The sequence below is a fragment of the Capra hircus genome, chromosome 10 (assembly GCF_001704415.2).
Source record: "Capra hircus breed San Clemente chromosome 10, ASM170441v1, whole genome shotgun sequence".
Taxonomy (NCBI): Eukaryota; Metazoa; Chordata; class Mammalia; order Artiodactyla; family Bovidae; genus Capra; species Capra hircus.
In genome coordinates, this window is record NC_030817.1 from 90,864,320 (window position 1) to 90,881,005 (window position 16,686).

The 16,686-nt window shown below is 39.3% G+C and overlaps 1 protein-coding gene across 1 annotated transcript in view; it reads left to right on the forward strand.

The window, feature by feature from the left end:
- The window catches only part of HOMER1 (homer scaffolding protein 1), a 138,847-nt gene extending 126,898 nt beyond the window's left edge, over positions 1-11,949 (forward strand). Inside the window, exon 9 of the mRNA XM_005685075.3 lies at positions 3,461-11,949. Coding sequence (XP_005685132.1) covers positions 3,461-3,649 — 189 coding nt within the window. The 3' untranslated portion in view covers positions 3,650-11,949. The remainder of the gene's footprint in view (positions 1-3,460) is intronic.

Consider the following 16,686-nt stretch of genomic DNA (forward strand, 5'->3'; position numbering starts at 1 on the left):
GTCTTATTTTTTTTAAGGGTCTCTTATTTTTTAATTTACTTTTGGTGATCTGAGTCTTCCCTGCTGTGCACAGGCTTTCTCTAGCCGTGGCGAGCAAGGGCGCCCAGCACGAGGGCGCAGTAGCTGTGGCACATGGGCTCAGGAGGTACAGCTCGCTGGCTGCGGAGCGCAGGCTCAGCAGCTGTGCTGCAGGGCCTTTCTTACTTGGTGGGATCTTCCCAGACCAGGAATTGAGGCAGATGCCTGTCCACCGTACTGCCAGAAAGGTCCCCTTTCTCTTGCTTTTGCTCTCTCCCCTCAGAAGCCCTGCCTTTCCGGGTCACCTCCTCAGGCCCTGTGTACGCTCTGGGGCTGCCCCATGCAGGTTGCCCTGGTCCACCAGCACTTCTTGTCTTCTCCCAGCATCTTGGCACTTTGAGCGGCCTTGCTCTCTCTCCGGGTTATTCGAGCTCAGTCTTGGGTCTTCATTCTCCTCTTCCCTCTTCCGTGTTTCTCCCTCAACCCTGCCTTGCCCTCTGCAAAGAGAGTAAGGACTTGAGAAGTATCTCCGCGAGAAGCTGGTGCTTATCTCTCCTGATTGTAGGTAGCCTCACATTTGCATGGCTCCCTTTCTTCTGGTTGAACTTGTGGTATTTGTGCTGTTTCATTTGCTCTTGTTACGGTTTCTGCCGCTTGGAAAGCTGCTGGAGAGAGTTCAGTGGGCACAGTACTTTGCTCCGCTTCTCTGTCCATCTATTCTGTTGGCCAGCATCCCCCTAGGAGAAGGCACACTCCATTAAAACAGGGACCACCTTTGTTTATTTACTACCTTATTCTCAAAGCCTCGGCTTCCCTGGTGGCTCAGTTGGTAAAGAGTCTGCCTGCAATGCTGGGTTTGATCCCTGGGTCGGGAAGATCCCCTGGAGCAGGAAATGGCAACCCACTCCAGTATTCTTGCCTGGAGAATCCCATGGACAGGGGAGCCTGGCAGGCTACAGTCCACGGGGTCACAAAGAGTCGGACATGACTGAGAGACTTTCATTCTCAGAGCCTAGTTACTTAGAAGACATCTCAGTAAATAATTGTTGAGTAACTCTTCTTCAAAATATGTGTGTCTTTTAGTCATTTTTCTGTTAAATTATTAATTCTTGTTTTGATGATCTGAATATGATCATGTATGATCTATGTGAAGGTTAATAATCAATAATCTAATAGGACAGTAATATATCTAGTAAGAGTTTAAGATATGAATCAGACATCAACAAAGACAAATTTTTGTAGCTTTTACTTAGATTAAATGATGCACGATCAAATTTACAGAAAATGAACCTGACCCGATCCCATTGATGGTGGTAATAATTGTTTAATTGTTTTTAATCACTCGAGTGTTGTAGGCTCCATATCTAACAAATACTGACTTCTGCCCACTAGCATTTTATACTTTCAGTTATCGCCTTCAAAAGCACTCAAAGGGGTTTAGCAAGTTCTGGCCTCAGTGTTTTATCAGTGCCTTGTCTTGGTGCCCTGACATATACTCGCGTATCAGTTAAAGAAGAAAGGGAAATAGAAGCACAAAAATCATTATTATGAGTTAATAATGAGTTGCAAGGGGGAATGAAAGTTAAGAAGAAGAGCTGGAAAGTATAGACAGAAGATAGAACTGGGACATGCCACCAACCAGGTTGCTTCATCCTGATCTTACGTCATCTGTTCTTCCTCTGGGATCTTATTCTCTGCCTCAGAATAGACCACAGCACCAACAGCATCATATTGGATCCCTTTTGTTATAGGCCTGGTGAAATTCCTTCAATCGGAGAAATGGCTTAGAGCACAAGCCTCCTGGAGAAGAACAGTGCAGTTTTCATAGCTGGGGGAGTTTGGTGTTTTGCTTGTTTCCACTGAAAATGTTTGGCTGTTTCATTGATTGGCAAGGAGAACAAAGAAGCCTTTCACTTTTTAAGGATGGCTTTAGAGGGCAAACTGGGCGGTGCCTGGTAAAGTGGGTGTTTTCTCGTGAATGACATTTGGTCTATTTTTACAGTTGGAAACATTCTAATCTTAAGCTTCTTGTTTGAGCAGGTCAGAGAGCGTGCTGTGGAATTCTTACATTTGATCCCAGGGTCTGTTTACTCCCCTATGGTTGAGACTTCATGAACTTGGCTTCTGAATTTATAAATATCTTATTGGTTTCAGAATCTGCTGTCAGTTTACTTATCTTGATTTGAAGGGAAAAGATTAGAAACATACCTGGTTAACATCTAATAATAGATACTTTAGATTAGAAATCTCTAAGTTCTTTCTTTAAAAGTCATTATAGCTGCACTATTCCTTTTTTATTTTTTCCCAGGCTCTTGCGACTTATCTGTGGTGTCTTTGCTTGAGGCTTGCTCTTAGTTAAACGTGTAAATATTTCTTTGTGCTGGGTATGCTAAATCAAGGGTTACTTTCTTATATGTATTCAAATCAGTTTTTCAGTTATTTTTCTTAGACGTTTAATTTTGCAGGCATTGTAGGATAAGTGGATTTTCGAAAGAAGTGTACATAGTCCCGACAACTGGAAGGGTTTCCTATTTTCTGTGTACTTTCATTCCCATTGCCCATCTTCACACACACAGCTTTGCCTCCTTGTAGTTGGTGCACTGCTTCAAATTCTGTTATTTTCATTTAACACCTACCAGATTCTTTAAACAATTGTTTAAAAATCTACTATCCTTTAGATATAGTATATAGTAACTTATAAATAATTTGTAAGTACACCAGGAATTCTGGCATTTATTTTTAAAGTTTAAAAAATTTTTGTTGTCATGGACTTTTGGCTTTCCTTTTGGCAGTTTTTTGTTCCCTTAATCTGCAGTATATTGGAACTGTTTTTGTCTAATTCTCTTACATGTACAGGTATTCACTACAGTTTTTAACAGGTGAGCTATGTTCTCTACCATACACATTCCTTTGATACTGAGGTGAAACGAAGGATAATTAATATATTCTGAGGATCCTAAAACTTATTTGAGAGAGTCATTTCCTTCTCCAGATCTTTCTCCAGCATGGCCAAGAAAGAGAAAAAGTTAATTTGTCTTTTTTTTCTGCCTGCTTCCACTTGAGATTGCTAACAGTTGGGCGTGAGGAAAAGGAGGTGGGCACAAATAGAAATGAAATGTACCTAATCCACAGAATGGGTCACCAGTCCTCTCTTGGTGTTCGAAGTACCTAGACGAACGTTGCTTTTATGAAGCAGGCAGGGAGGAAATTTGTGCTTGGGGATAGATGGATTCATGAGCAGTCAGTCAGTAAAACTACATGGATTTCTTAGATGGCACAATCTGAAAACGTCCTTACGTTGTGTTGAGATTCAGAAGCTCATCCTGATTATCAAACTGCATGGACTATCACAGTATTCTAATAATAAAAGTTATGTTGTTTCTTAAATCTTCGACTGACACACTGACACACGTATATATATATCATACTTTTGTTTCTAAAGGAAGTAGAAATTCGGAACAAAGACCTGGAGGGACAACTGTCTGACTTAGAGCAACGTCTGGAGAAAAGTCAGAATGAACAAGAAGCTTTTCGCAATAACCTGAAGACCCTGTTAGAAATCCTTGATGGAAAAATCTTTGAACTAACAGAATTACGAGATAACTTGGCCAAGCTACTAGAACGCAGCTAAGGAAAGTTAAATTTCAGTGCCAATTGATTAAAAAAGATACTGTCTCTCTTTATAGGATTGTTTGGGCTCCGCATCAAGATTGCACACAAAAAATTTGAATATCTCTTCTCCACGAGGAGGATCTTTTGAAAATTGGAATTGTATATTTCAGTGTAAATTTTAGAATTCAGCTTGTAGCTAGTTGGGGAGAAAAAAAGAGATGAAAAACTTGAACTACAAATTACCTCCATGTATATTATTGGCCATAGTTAACTAGAAAGTTATAAATAGACACTTAATGCAATCTTTTTTTTCTGATATTAGCCAATGGGAGAATGAACAAATGTCTGGGTCACATCCCCCTTTTTGTGTTCAACACAGTGAAGGTTATCTGCTTTTTAAATTAATTTCTTTATGATATCTAAAGCTGTGTTTTGTGCAAAAACTTAGTGATGAAAGCCCTGTCTTTTGTTGTAATCTGAATAATTTCTCAGGATATTTTTGCATTGCCAAAGGCAGTGCCGTTACCAATTAATTCTTGCCAGGAGTGAAAGAGAGCTGCATCTTTAATGGAAACACACTATAGCTGGGTGTATAGCGCTCTTCCCTCTTTTTATGCTGGAAGCTATTTCACTCTGGTGGCCACTCTGACACACTCTGGTGTTCTCTAATCTTATCTGCTGTTTACTTTTCCATATCGATTCCATGTATTTATGAAAAGATACTGTCTCCCATTTTATTACACATTTTAAAGCCAACTAATGAAGGCAGCTGAGTCCCTCCAAAACTTTTCTTTTTAAATTTCTAATAAATTTGACACACAGTACTGAAACATAGCAGCCCGTCACTGACGGTCTGGTCTAGCAATGTTAAGTATATTTACAGAATATGCAGTTACATTTATTTATATATTTTGCAAGAAATCTTTTCTGAATGATTAATGCATTTCAATTTACAAATACTAATGGTTGTTGGGGAACTGTTTATTATAGATCATTTTAAGGTGTATAGCTATTTTAAAGGCGATCCGTTTCCATCAAGCAGCCAATCAGAGGACTGTTGGGATAGGAGCTGTTTGCTCTGTCTGGGTCTTCACATCAACCACATCTCTAGTCAATCCTCACAAGGCAATATTCTAAACTGTTAACTAAGCATTTCAAAAGAGGAATTCAATTCAGTGGGCTCTCCTCAGTGAACAGGTTTTAATGTTGTTTTGATGTAATTTTAAAGGACTTTTAGTAAACATGCATTTCTTTATATATTTCTTTCAAGGAGCTGTTTTAAAAAGTAAGTCAAGTGCTGGCTAGTTTGCTTATGGAATAAGAATTGCATCAGAGTCCATATATTCTTGCTGTACAATGCTTGTGATGTTGAGGAGGGTTCTTTTTTAATGTGTATGCTTGAGTATCGACTCCATGGAGTCTACACACGCACTGACTTTTTGTTTGTACCCCCAGATAATTGAATTGTTAAGTACAAAATTAAGCTGATTCATCAATTTGTAGCCATTTTTTCACTCACACAGCTACTCAACACCAGACAATTTTGTTTTATATTTGTATGTGTATGTATGTAGATACATACATATTAATTTATATTAGAGTGAAAAATAAATGGTTTGTTTCTAAAGTTAGTTTCTAAAGTGAGTTTTCAGGTGTCTCTGAAAAGTTTATATCAGACACTTAATCATCATGTATTATATGTGCTATAATATCATGTACCTCCATCTATTTTAGGGTATTTTCCTCACCTATTTCTTGTAGGGAGGATAATTTAGGTACACAAGCTCAGAGCTATTTCTCTGATAAATCAGGTAATAAAATTTATTTGATTGATGGAATTTTGAAGTAGATGTGACTTTATCCATCAGTTTCTGAGTACAGAGCACCATATTTTAATTTAACTAGGGGATTTAACACTAGGGATCAGGGAATTTAGTTTTGAAGAGTTAAAAAAATTAAAGAAAAAAAACAGTATTAGCTATTGAAATGGTAAGTGAATTATTTTAATGATGTAATACGATATTTTTAAATTTTGACATAGTTGTCATTTAATGGGAAAATAAGTCACCAAAATGTCTCCACTTGAATTGTATTGATATATGAGACATGCGTGTAATTCAATATACACATATACTCATATGTATATACAGAAAATTATTTTTAATATTTTCCTACTGATATGAAATTTAAAATTGGAAATTTTGTGAGTTTTTTCCTTTCCAATAGAGTCTACTCTTTTTTTCTTTTATCAAGTGATTTCAACAATTTCTTGAGGGCTGCACCTTTAAATTCCCAGATTGTCTTTAGACATGTATAGTATATGGGATAAGGTGAACACAAGTGCACATATAAATCAAATCTTCTTATTAAGACTATTTTAGACACTCATTTACAGTAGGAGAGTACCTAGAAACCGTCGTCGACAAGTCATAATTAGGTAGTGTGCCTACCGTCATTTTCTCCATTTCTGTATTATATAAATAAAAGTTTGCATATTAAAATTTGATTTTTTTCCCAGAGACAAATACTATATGATGTATCTATATTTAGATCAAACTGTGGTAATATATTTATCAGAAAATAATGTTGGGGGACTGTAGCCTGAAGATGTGGACTGGAAGTGATGCAGGGAAGGAGAGCAGAGATTGAGCCCATTGTGTATAAGGTATTATATGATGACCGAATTCTTGTACCAAAAAACAACTGAAAAAAAGAAAAACAAAAATACAGTTTTTATTTTGAAATACCTTTGTTGTTCTCTGAAGAATGTACTTTATCTTTTTCTCCTTCAGTCTTTTACAGATATTTTTAAAGAAGCATTTAAGTAATGGCAGCATTTACTTAAATCTTACAGGTGCTACTGGATTTTGCATTAGTGTGTTATGTTGTGAAATCCTAACTTTGACATAAAAGGTTTTATAAGTATTTCCCTGCCTGGAAAATTAGTCTTTGTTTCTCCTCTCTCTTTCTCCTCTCTTTTTTCCTCCCTCTTTCTTCCTGCAGATTAAAAAAGGCCATGAAGTTGCGCCCCTTCTGTCCCTGTGGGAGGACTCCAGCATCACCATGGATTTGGCGTTTTGCTGGCATTGAACTCTTGAGAAGCAGTTAGAGGAAAACTTACACCATTTTTTCAAGTGGAACTAAAAGAGACACTCACAGTTGAACCACAGCCACCTTTTAAAACTCATTTCTCTGCCTTGTTAAAATTCAATGTGTTCCTTCACGTGTGTGCTCCAGTCTTCCGTGTTCTTACTAAACTCTGGAGTGTATTCAGCCGCTCTCTCCTTTCTGACTCTCTGACAGCTCTGGAACGGGAGGAGGAAGTATTTGTTTGGTGGCAGTGGTTTATTGTCTTTTTAATTTATTGCAATCCTTTTGTTTGCTATCGAATGACTTTAACATCCTGATATTGCGATTGAAGCCATGAAATAGTCTTCATTGAATTTTTCTCCTCTGGATACTTAGCATTGTTCCTTTACCCTTTGTGAAGTCAATTAATTTATATAAATCTTAAAGAGGAAAGCTTTCAGGTAAGAAGTAGTTGAGAATGACACATGTAAGAAAAAAAAACATTTCTCCAGTAAGATACTATGTTATAATCAGTATTTGCTGTTAAGATAGTTTTCATGTGAGAAAACATTTTAAAAATTGCTAGAAAGGGATCATTTTGGAATGGAAACAGATTTATCATTCACCTTACTCTAAATTGTGCAAATGTATTTTTTAATACTATTCATGTTAAATTGGACCTTAACTTTTTGTTAGCCTTTTATTTTGTACTGGAGTATAGTCAATTGGACCTTTAATTTTTATGGCAATTTTTCTCTGTGGGAAACCGATGTATCGTTGTCACAGAAATAAGCATAGTTAATGAATTGAAGAAATGAATGTTTTTCTCTTTTTGTTTATATATTGTAAAATAGCTTCAAATAACTAACAATTTTACTCAAGAAAAGACTTGATCAGCACTACACTGCCAAGTGATTTCTGCTTAGTATACTAGATGAAAAAGACTGGAGTTGTTTTTACCAAAAACAGGTGATCCAGGGAGAGAAATTGCACCCAGAATAGGAGAAAGGGCGTAAGCTCCCAATAGATTTCTAGTCAATTCATTGATCTCTGTAAGTACCCTTCTTATCTTTTAGATTAAAGCACACATTCCAGAGGCTACCAGGAGTGTATGGGGCGAGGAGAGGATATTTTTCATGAAACCAGGACCAGCAAAAGAGTAGAAGCAAAATGCCCTCCGTTTTAATCTGAGACACGTCAGGATAGCCAGAGTAACGTAAAGTGCTATTTCCTACCTTGCTGCTGCTTTTAACTAAACAATTTGGGATTGCCCTAATGAATTTCAGAGGCTTTCAAAAGATGCTCTCATTTTTGCCTGTCAGGATTTATAACCTAAATTGACACATAACATTCAGAACTCAGCATTCTGTGGTATTCTGACCTACTTTGTCAGTTATTTTCACGTCAGATTTACCCAGGGACAGAAAGATTACTCTGTTTTCTCCTAATAAAACCAAATTAAGTGACAATGGGTGCCTAGTAAATGCAAAATTAAGCCCATTCTGTAATATAGAAAATTTTTCCGGTTTTTAGAAAAATTTCTTCTGTGGATATTTTTTCTAACTACATTCATTATTTTATCTTGTTGTCTGTGGTTTATAACTATGTTACTATATATGCATAAATATATAGTAAGTCATATCTGTATGACTTGTATATATGACTTTTTGGGTTATTATACCCGAAGTGGAATGACTGTTTCAGAAAACAGGGCTAGAAGTAAATGTTTTCTCAACAACTTCAATATGAAAGCAAATAGAAATAGGTGTTTGTTGAATATCTGCTATGTGACAGGCACTGTTCTAACTGTTTGATATTTCATTTCTACATATAAGGTCCCTGCCAGGGGACCTTTGGAGGGGGAATGCAGGGAAAAGGCCCACATGATTGCACCTGCTGTATTCCCCAGCAGTCAGTCTGGCTATCCTGTCCACTGTCGAAGGTGGAGATCTTGCTCCTGTTGCTGGTACAGGTTTCCCCTCGAGCTTGCCTGCCTTACCTCTCTGTAATATCTCTGTTAGGACACTTCTTAACTCTAAATCTTGTATTTGCTTTTCTTGAACCTCTTCCTGCAGCCTCCTTTGGTGTTCACAATGCTTATTAGTCAGTTGCAGGTCATACTTTGTTTGTGAGTGTCATATTTATGCAGTATGTTTTATTCTCGTTTTTTTAATTTATAGACTTCAGATAATCCAAGAAAAGTAACTTTCATATGCAGAATTTCAGTCTGTAAAATTTAAGGAGCAAACTACTTATGAAGGCCTTGGGGAGACAAATTACCTGATAAAGTTCCAGTGAAATAAGTTGTAAACTTGTAAAACTCCTCCCCCAGCACTATATTAGTAGCTAAGCAGGATGTGGGTTTTGCAGTCAGCACTGGGTAACTTTGTGGTCAGTTCTGGTTCCACAGAAGTTAAAGCTTTTTCAGGTTGATCAAGACATTCGATCAGCCACAAAAGTGACTCATGGCCCTAGGTACTTTAGACGGGTGATAGCCCTCATATAAAGGAATCCTATATTGTGTCTTTTTTGCATCTGACTTAATGTTTTCAAAGTTTCCGTGTTGTGGCTTATATCAGAATTTCATTCCCTTTCAATGCTGAATAATATTTCACTGTATGGCTATACCACATTTTGTTTATCCATTTATCTTTTGCTGGACACTTGGACCATTTCCGCCTTTTGGCATTTGTGAGTAATTCTGCAGTGAGTATTCGTAGACAAGTATTTGAGTCGTGCTTTCATTTCTTTGAATATATACCTAGGAGTGGAGTTGCTGGATCATACAGTAACTCTATCTTTAATCTTTTAAGAAAGGGTTGGGTTAGAACTAGAATAATTTAAAAGTCTTATGGAGCGAGGTGCCATCTCATTGGGAAATCACAGTTGTGGGGTTAGTATTTGTTAATAGAGCTGTAAGTGATCCATTGGCCTCTTAAGTTGTGCCTTCAACTCTCTTAAACCTAAAACATAAACAATCTAAAACATCTGTTAAGCACCTGCTCTATCCCAGGAATAGAAACGTGAAGAGAGACGCTTATCCTTTGGTGCAGAACACAGTTCACAGTGCATAAATGCTGTGCTAGAGAGGGGCCCTAGTATGAGGGGGACCAGAGGGAAGAAGAGTCAAGAAATCTTTCCCAGAAGAGGTGATCCCCAACTGAGTTTTGGTGGAGAAGTAGGGGCTAGCTAGTGGAAGAAGGGGTGTGAGAGAATTGTGGAGAGTGTGTCATGTGCAAAGACTTGGATGAAAGCATTGAGGCATTCGGAAAATTAGAATGCGTTCGTATACTGACACATAGGGTGTTAGGGCAGGGTGTATGGCAAAAGATAGTGATTGAAGAGTAGGCAAAGGGTAGATGAGGAAAGCCTTTTTAAGCACATGAAAGATTTGGGTTTTAGTCTCTAATATTTTGGAGATATTGAAGGATTATTTTTGTAGAGAAGTAATGTAGTGTTAAAGTAAATGGTTTACAAATCTAGGTATTGAGACTCCCCTCGGTGGTGCAGTGGTTAACTCTGTGCTTCCGTTACAGGGAGCGTGGGTTCGATCCCTGGTCAGAGAACTAAGATCCCACGTGCTACATGGCATGACCAAAAAAAGAAAATAGAGTCTAGATAGCTCTGGAGATCGCAGTAGTCTCTGTTAAGAGGCTGCATTACATGGCTCTGCTGGAATAGAGAAGTTGAAATGGATTCAGAGAGGATTTGGGAGGTAGAATGAGTACAGCTTCTAGGTAGAATCAGTAGATGGCAAAAAAAGAGAGGAGAATGCAGGCTGATTCCTAGCTCTCTTGAGTTGGACAACCAGGTGAACAATCCTATTTACTGAGACAGTGAATTCAAGATGGGGAATGGCTTAGTTTTGGTGAAGGCAAGACAAAACAAGATGAATGATGGGTTAGATCTGTTTTAAGTTTAAGATACCTGTGGAATATCTGAGCAGAAATAGGATTCTAGTTGGGGCTTAGGAGAAAAATTGATGAGCTGGAGATAAGCTATTTGGGGATTGTCAGCATATGTAATTATAATTGCGGGCATGGAAGATGGGGTGATTACAAGATGAAAATGTCGCTTTGGGCCAGGTGTAAGACAAGAGCTTGTGAAAGAAACAGAAAGAATGACCAAGAGTGCTGAGTAGACGGCCAGAGTGGGGGACTCATGGAAGCCCAGGGTGGAGTTTCAGAAAGCCAGGTTTCACCTGAGGCTCAAAACACTGACATATCAGCTCATGTCTTGAGGTAATGATATTCCAAGTATGTTCTGCTGAGACCTTTCGTTAATATTTGCTTGATATATTTAACATAAAATTAAAAGTGAACAAACTCAGATATGCAGTTTATAACATTTTAAAACATTAAAATCTGGCAAACTTTAACATCAGGTTAACTGGTTTTGTGCAGATGCCAACATAAAGCCATCTCTGGTCAACTGAAGAGCATCTTGGTATTTCAAGGTGAACTATTAAAGAACCACTACCATTTCTTAATGTGAATCAGAGATTTCTCAAAACTGTGCAACTGAAACAAAATATAGAAATAGGATCAACATATGATAATATCTGTCTTCTGTAAACCTCAAATGCTGTTTATGAAAATAGCTTCCCTTTTCTTATTGACGTATTATTAAATGTTACATACCATTCTGTTAATGGTTTTCTATGAAGCTGTCATTTCTAAAAAGCTATAAGGATGGGGAGGGGGTCACTCTTTCCTAGTAGAACTTGGCTGATTACCTTTTCTGTGGCTGAGCTGCCTCTCCTCAAAATCAAGTTCTAGAAGCTTGAGTGTATTACATGTATCTTTTAAAAATGTGTTATTTTGATACTGAATTCACCACTAGGACCAGATGGCATTTGTGTTTTCATTGCTATAGAAAGTTTAGAGAGTTAATATTTCTGTTAATCTTAAATGATCCTTATTCTTTTTCATATTGATTCATAAACAGGTCACTGTATGCAAATTATCTCTGGTATAAATGATCTCAAACAAGGACAACAACAACAAAATATTCTCTGTACTTGGTTTTAGAATGCTGTATGGTATATTTGATTTTTATTTCTAGTTTGAGTTAAAATTAGCTTGAATTCCTTGAGTAGACACGACTTGCACTACTTAGGCAACAAATTAGAGCATGTTAGATATTCCAGGAAGAAAAGAGGAGCTTCTGGTTTTCAAATTTGGCTCCAACTAATCCATAAAATTTGCAAATCACTTGTGAATTGTCAAATAAACTCTTACTTTTAAACCACGTTTGTTCATATTGTTCTTATGTAGTGGCTAATCCCGGTCTCCTTTGGCAGAGCCTTTATTTTAGATTCTGTCCTGTGCATTAAAATCCTGTGTTATATATAATAGTGCAGGGCATCACTGTCTATGGCACCTGTCCTTCTCACAGCAGCTCACAACCAGTTTTCACAGCAGTGTTGTGGCTTCAGTGTTATCGTTATCCTCATTTTATGGATTTTGTAGAGTCTGAGACTCAGCACCAGTAAGAGATGAAGCAAGTAACAGCAGAGCACGGAGTAGAACACAGGTCCTTTGCCTGTTCAGCCTGTTCCCTTCCCACTGCATCGTGTCTGAACTATGAACTGCAGACCTTTTGTAAGAAGGCAGGTACAAAATTTACCAACGCACAATATTTAACAAGTATTACTTAATGAGAAAAACCATTTTTTCTTTCAAAAACATGTTTTTGAATACTTATCTCTCTGCTTCTCTCCTTTTTAAGGAAAAAATCCTTTATTTTTCACTTAAATTATGGAAGTGGTTCACATATGCTTTCCTTTTGCAAATATCTTTAATAGTACAGAGAAAGCAAAAATCACCCTTGATCTTTCAGTTCCAGTCCGAGAAATTACTACTATCATCTGTTTCATGTATATCCCTTTAGCATTTTTATATGTATTTATATACGGTATAGATGTGCTTACAGAAATAACTAGTTGTGTTTGAGGGGAGGCAGTACATAAATTTTATCAAATGGTATGTCTTGTTATACAATTGCTATTCTTAATCTCTTGGGGAGATCTGTCCAGGTTAGTACACAGAGACTTGCCTGATGCTTTTCAACTTCTTCAGTGTATTGAGTTTTATGGATGGGTGGTGGTTTATGTAAGCATTTCCGTATTTACTTGCTTTTTTGTTCTGCCCCTTCTTTCAGACCCTGATGCTATTTTGTTAAGTGCTAGAGGTATTCAAGATTGATTACTACCCAGTTACCAAATGTTCCACAGTCCCTCTCATGTCCATAGTAAGAATGAACTCTGGATATTAGCTTTTCCTGAAAACTAAAATTCACCAAAAAAAAATGAACTGCTCTTGATGAAAATCCTTCTGAATTATACTACATGCAACACCTAGCAACATGCTTTGGATGTAGTCATTGCTCTTGGAAATGTGCTGAGTGACTGAACATGCCTACTGCCATGGAAAAGAGAGGACTCTCGGTGTAAATGTTCACCTTTGCATAGAGACTGGGTGTAGCAACTGTCCAAGGCCACCGTCTGGGGCTGCCTGGAGGACCCCAGGTGTGTGTAGGACAGTTTAAAACTCAAAGTGCTCTGCTTGGAGCCTTCAAAGCAGGAAAGAGGACGTAAGTTTAAAAAGGAAAGGAGAAATGAGAAGATGCTTAAACTGTGGTGTGTCCCAGGAGTTTAAAGACTCACTTTAACCTCATTTTATAAGACTCACTTTTCCAAGAGTCTTTTGTCACCTAAATGGTGGCTTTGCTTCTGATCCATCCCCTACCAGGTGGCTGCTCATTCAGTCAAACATTTTATGAGCACCTGCAATGTTGCGAGGAACTGTGCTGGGCCCTAGGAGTGCAAAGATGGTAAGACACATTCCCTGCCTCGAGAAGACTATACTGTAAAGTGAGGAAACATGTGTTAGCCAGTAAGTGCAATACAGCATGAACCTTACCATGACAGGAATGATAACTTCCGGGGAATATACAGGGAGGAGGGAGAAAGAGGCACTGAGGAGGGGGCCTTTGAGCCGAGATATAAAAGGGGACTAGCCATCTACTTCGAAGATCAGGTGGATGGGTGGAGAGCCAAGCAGAAAGGCTTATCACAAGAACAGAGCCACGGACTCAAATTCCGTCTTCTGCTCAGCAGCTTAGCTTGGAGCACCAGAGCGGGGTGGAACAGACTCCACATGGGACCTTAGCGTGTGTCCTCAGCAGCTCTGACTTTCCCTAAGGGGAATGAAAAGCCACCTCAACCTCAGAGGAGGAGAGTAATGGGGCTGGGTTTACATTTTAGAGAAAGGAAGTCACTCTGGCCACAGTATCAAGAAAAAATTCAAGACTATGTGAGGTGATGGAGGTGTTAACTAACCCTACTGTGGTGATCATTTCACAATATATACATGTATCAAATCAGCAGTTGTACACCTGAAACTCACACAATGTTACATGCCAACTGTAGCAATACAGGTAAGAGACAAAACAGGAAAACGGAAATGGTGTGAAAATAGCTGAACCAAATGTGAAAGATATTCAAGAGATGTGTTTTGAGATGATATGTTGAAAGTTTTAATTGCTGCTTTTCTGGCAGTTATTGCTCCTTTCCCCTACTTTGTTGCTGTTTAGTTGCTAAGTCTCGTTTGACTCTTTTCAACCTCATGAACTGTAGCCCGCCAGGCTCCTCTGTCCATGAGATTCTCCAGGCAAGAATACTGGAGCAGGTTGCCGTTTCTTTCGCCAGGAGATCTTCCCAGCCCAGGGAGCGAACTGCATTGGCAGGTGGATTCTTTACCACTGAGCCACCAGGGAAGCCCTTCTCTCTGCCCTCGCCCCCCAGTTCAGGCAACAGCACAAACATCCTCTTCTCTGGCCCTTGGGATTGGGTCGTTACTGTAGTAAACAGAGAGTCAACTCTCTACTTTTGGATTTCTCCCCTTGAATGATACCTTTTTGAAAAGACACCCCCCTCCCCATGAAACAAGGAAGAGAAATTGAAGGGAGAGAGGTGAGGAGAGGGTGGCAAGAGTCACCGAGAAAAGGCCTGAGCAGTGCCTCTCCTACCAACACAGCAGCCTGAGGTCAGAGTTTGGCGAACAAATACATGTGTCTGCAGAGAGGACGGAGAACCAAAGTGCAGAAGCCATCCAACTGCCTCAGTTTCCATGCTTTGCCTGGAGGTTTCTTGGGGGTTCAAGGTGGCCGAGGGCGGAGCTGAGGATTTTCCCTGCCTCGCCCTCTAGCAGGCACATGCCACCAGCAAAGGAGCCAGTGAGTCAGGACAGGAGGTCACCTGCGTGGATGTGGCACCAGTGAGCAGATGGACATCGGTGGATGCTGATTCAGAAGCGTGCGAGTGACCAGGGCCAAAGGGGACCTGGCCGTGTCAGCAAATGCAGCATCAACAGAAGTGGCTCAGTAAGCAGGACCCACACTTCCCTAGCCCCCCAAGTGCTGATAACGAGGTGAACTTAATTATAATTGCAGGGAGGAGGTGGTTTCAGCTGGGGAATTCTGATTGGCTGGGTCTATCCTAAGTTGACAAAAGCAATGTTTCTGCTGCTATGCAGAAGGTATTTTAGAATAACATTATATTGCTTGCACAGTCTAGCTGTGGCCTGGGATCGTGTATCCGCTAGCAGTGCACATTGTGGGGCTTGGCAACCGTCTGGAAGAGCGCTGGGTTCCTAGCCTGGGTCTAGAGAGAGGCAACTGCCATGCCTGGTGACCCTGAGGTGCTCCTCCAGAGGCTTTACGGACCTGAAGCTTGGGAGGTAAGTGCAGGCTAGCGAGATGAGTTTGAAAGTTACCAGAAGACAGGCGATTGGTGAAGCGGCGAGTGGATGAAGCTGGGTAAGGACAGGACCAGATTCCTGGAAGCACTGACACATAACCGAGTGTGCAGAGGAAACGAGGAAAGGTCCAGAAAAGAGAACCAACAGTTGATACCAGATAATCAAATCGATAACTCATTTCTTTAAAATACTAAATCAGTAGAATCCAGCCCAGGAGAGTTCATGGGTACAAACTAAAATTCTTTGTGATATCTCTTCTCATTATCCAGGAAGTTATCTTCCTCATGTCCAAACTTGAGGCCATGTTCTAGTTGCCTGAAGATGTCAAGATTCCCACTGCCAGGGCCTAATTTGTGTTAAAATGGCAAACAAAACCTTACTTATTTCCATGGTGCTCCTGCAAGGTAGATCGTGGTTCATGTATGCAGAGAACCTTTCTGCATGTTATGCCAAGGATCTGTCAGGATTTTTTTTTTTCCCACTGTCTTACCCAGTTCCCCTTTTAAGAAAAGATCTTTCACAATTTATTTTCAGAGATTAAGACTAAAATATATTTTTTTGTTCTTTAGGCCTAGGCTTCTTATTTCTAAGCATTGACAGCAACATAAATCCATTATTCCCTTAGCTGCCAGGAAGCTCAAGACCAGATGTTGGGCTTAATTGCTGTAGGGCTCCTCAGATAGGGATTCTTAGAATTCTAGGTTTTTTTTCTTCCTTTTGGCCCTTATTTATTTGTTCCTATTTTCTGTTTTTCTGTTTTCTATCAGTAGTTTGGTTTTGTTGTACTGGTCTGATGTTACTTATATTTTTATAATAAATTACTCCAAATCTTTTTTTTTTAGTTTGGCAGAAAGGATAGGTCATCATAATTTTGCAGGGTATTTTTTAATCTGTATATCAAAGGCTGACCATTGGTCTGTCAGTAACTGCTGTCATCATTTATTATTTGCAAAGTTCATTCTGTTGAATAATCAGAGCATCTTTTTTCTCCATGAAGTGAAAGTTGCTCAGTTGTGTCCGACCCTTTGCGACCCCATGGACTATCCAGTCTGTGGAATTCTCCAGGCCAGAATACTAGAGTGGGTAGCCTTTCCCTTCTCCAGGGGATCTTCCCAACCCAGGGATCGAACCCAAGTCTCCCACACTGCAGGTGGATTCTTTAGCAGCTGAGCCTCCAGGGAAACTTTTTCTCCATAGTCAACTCATATATTAACAATAGCAAAAC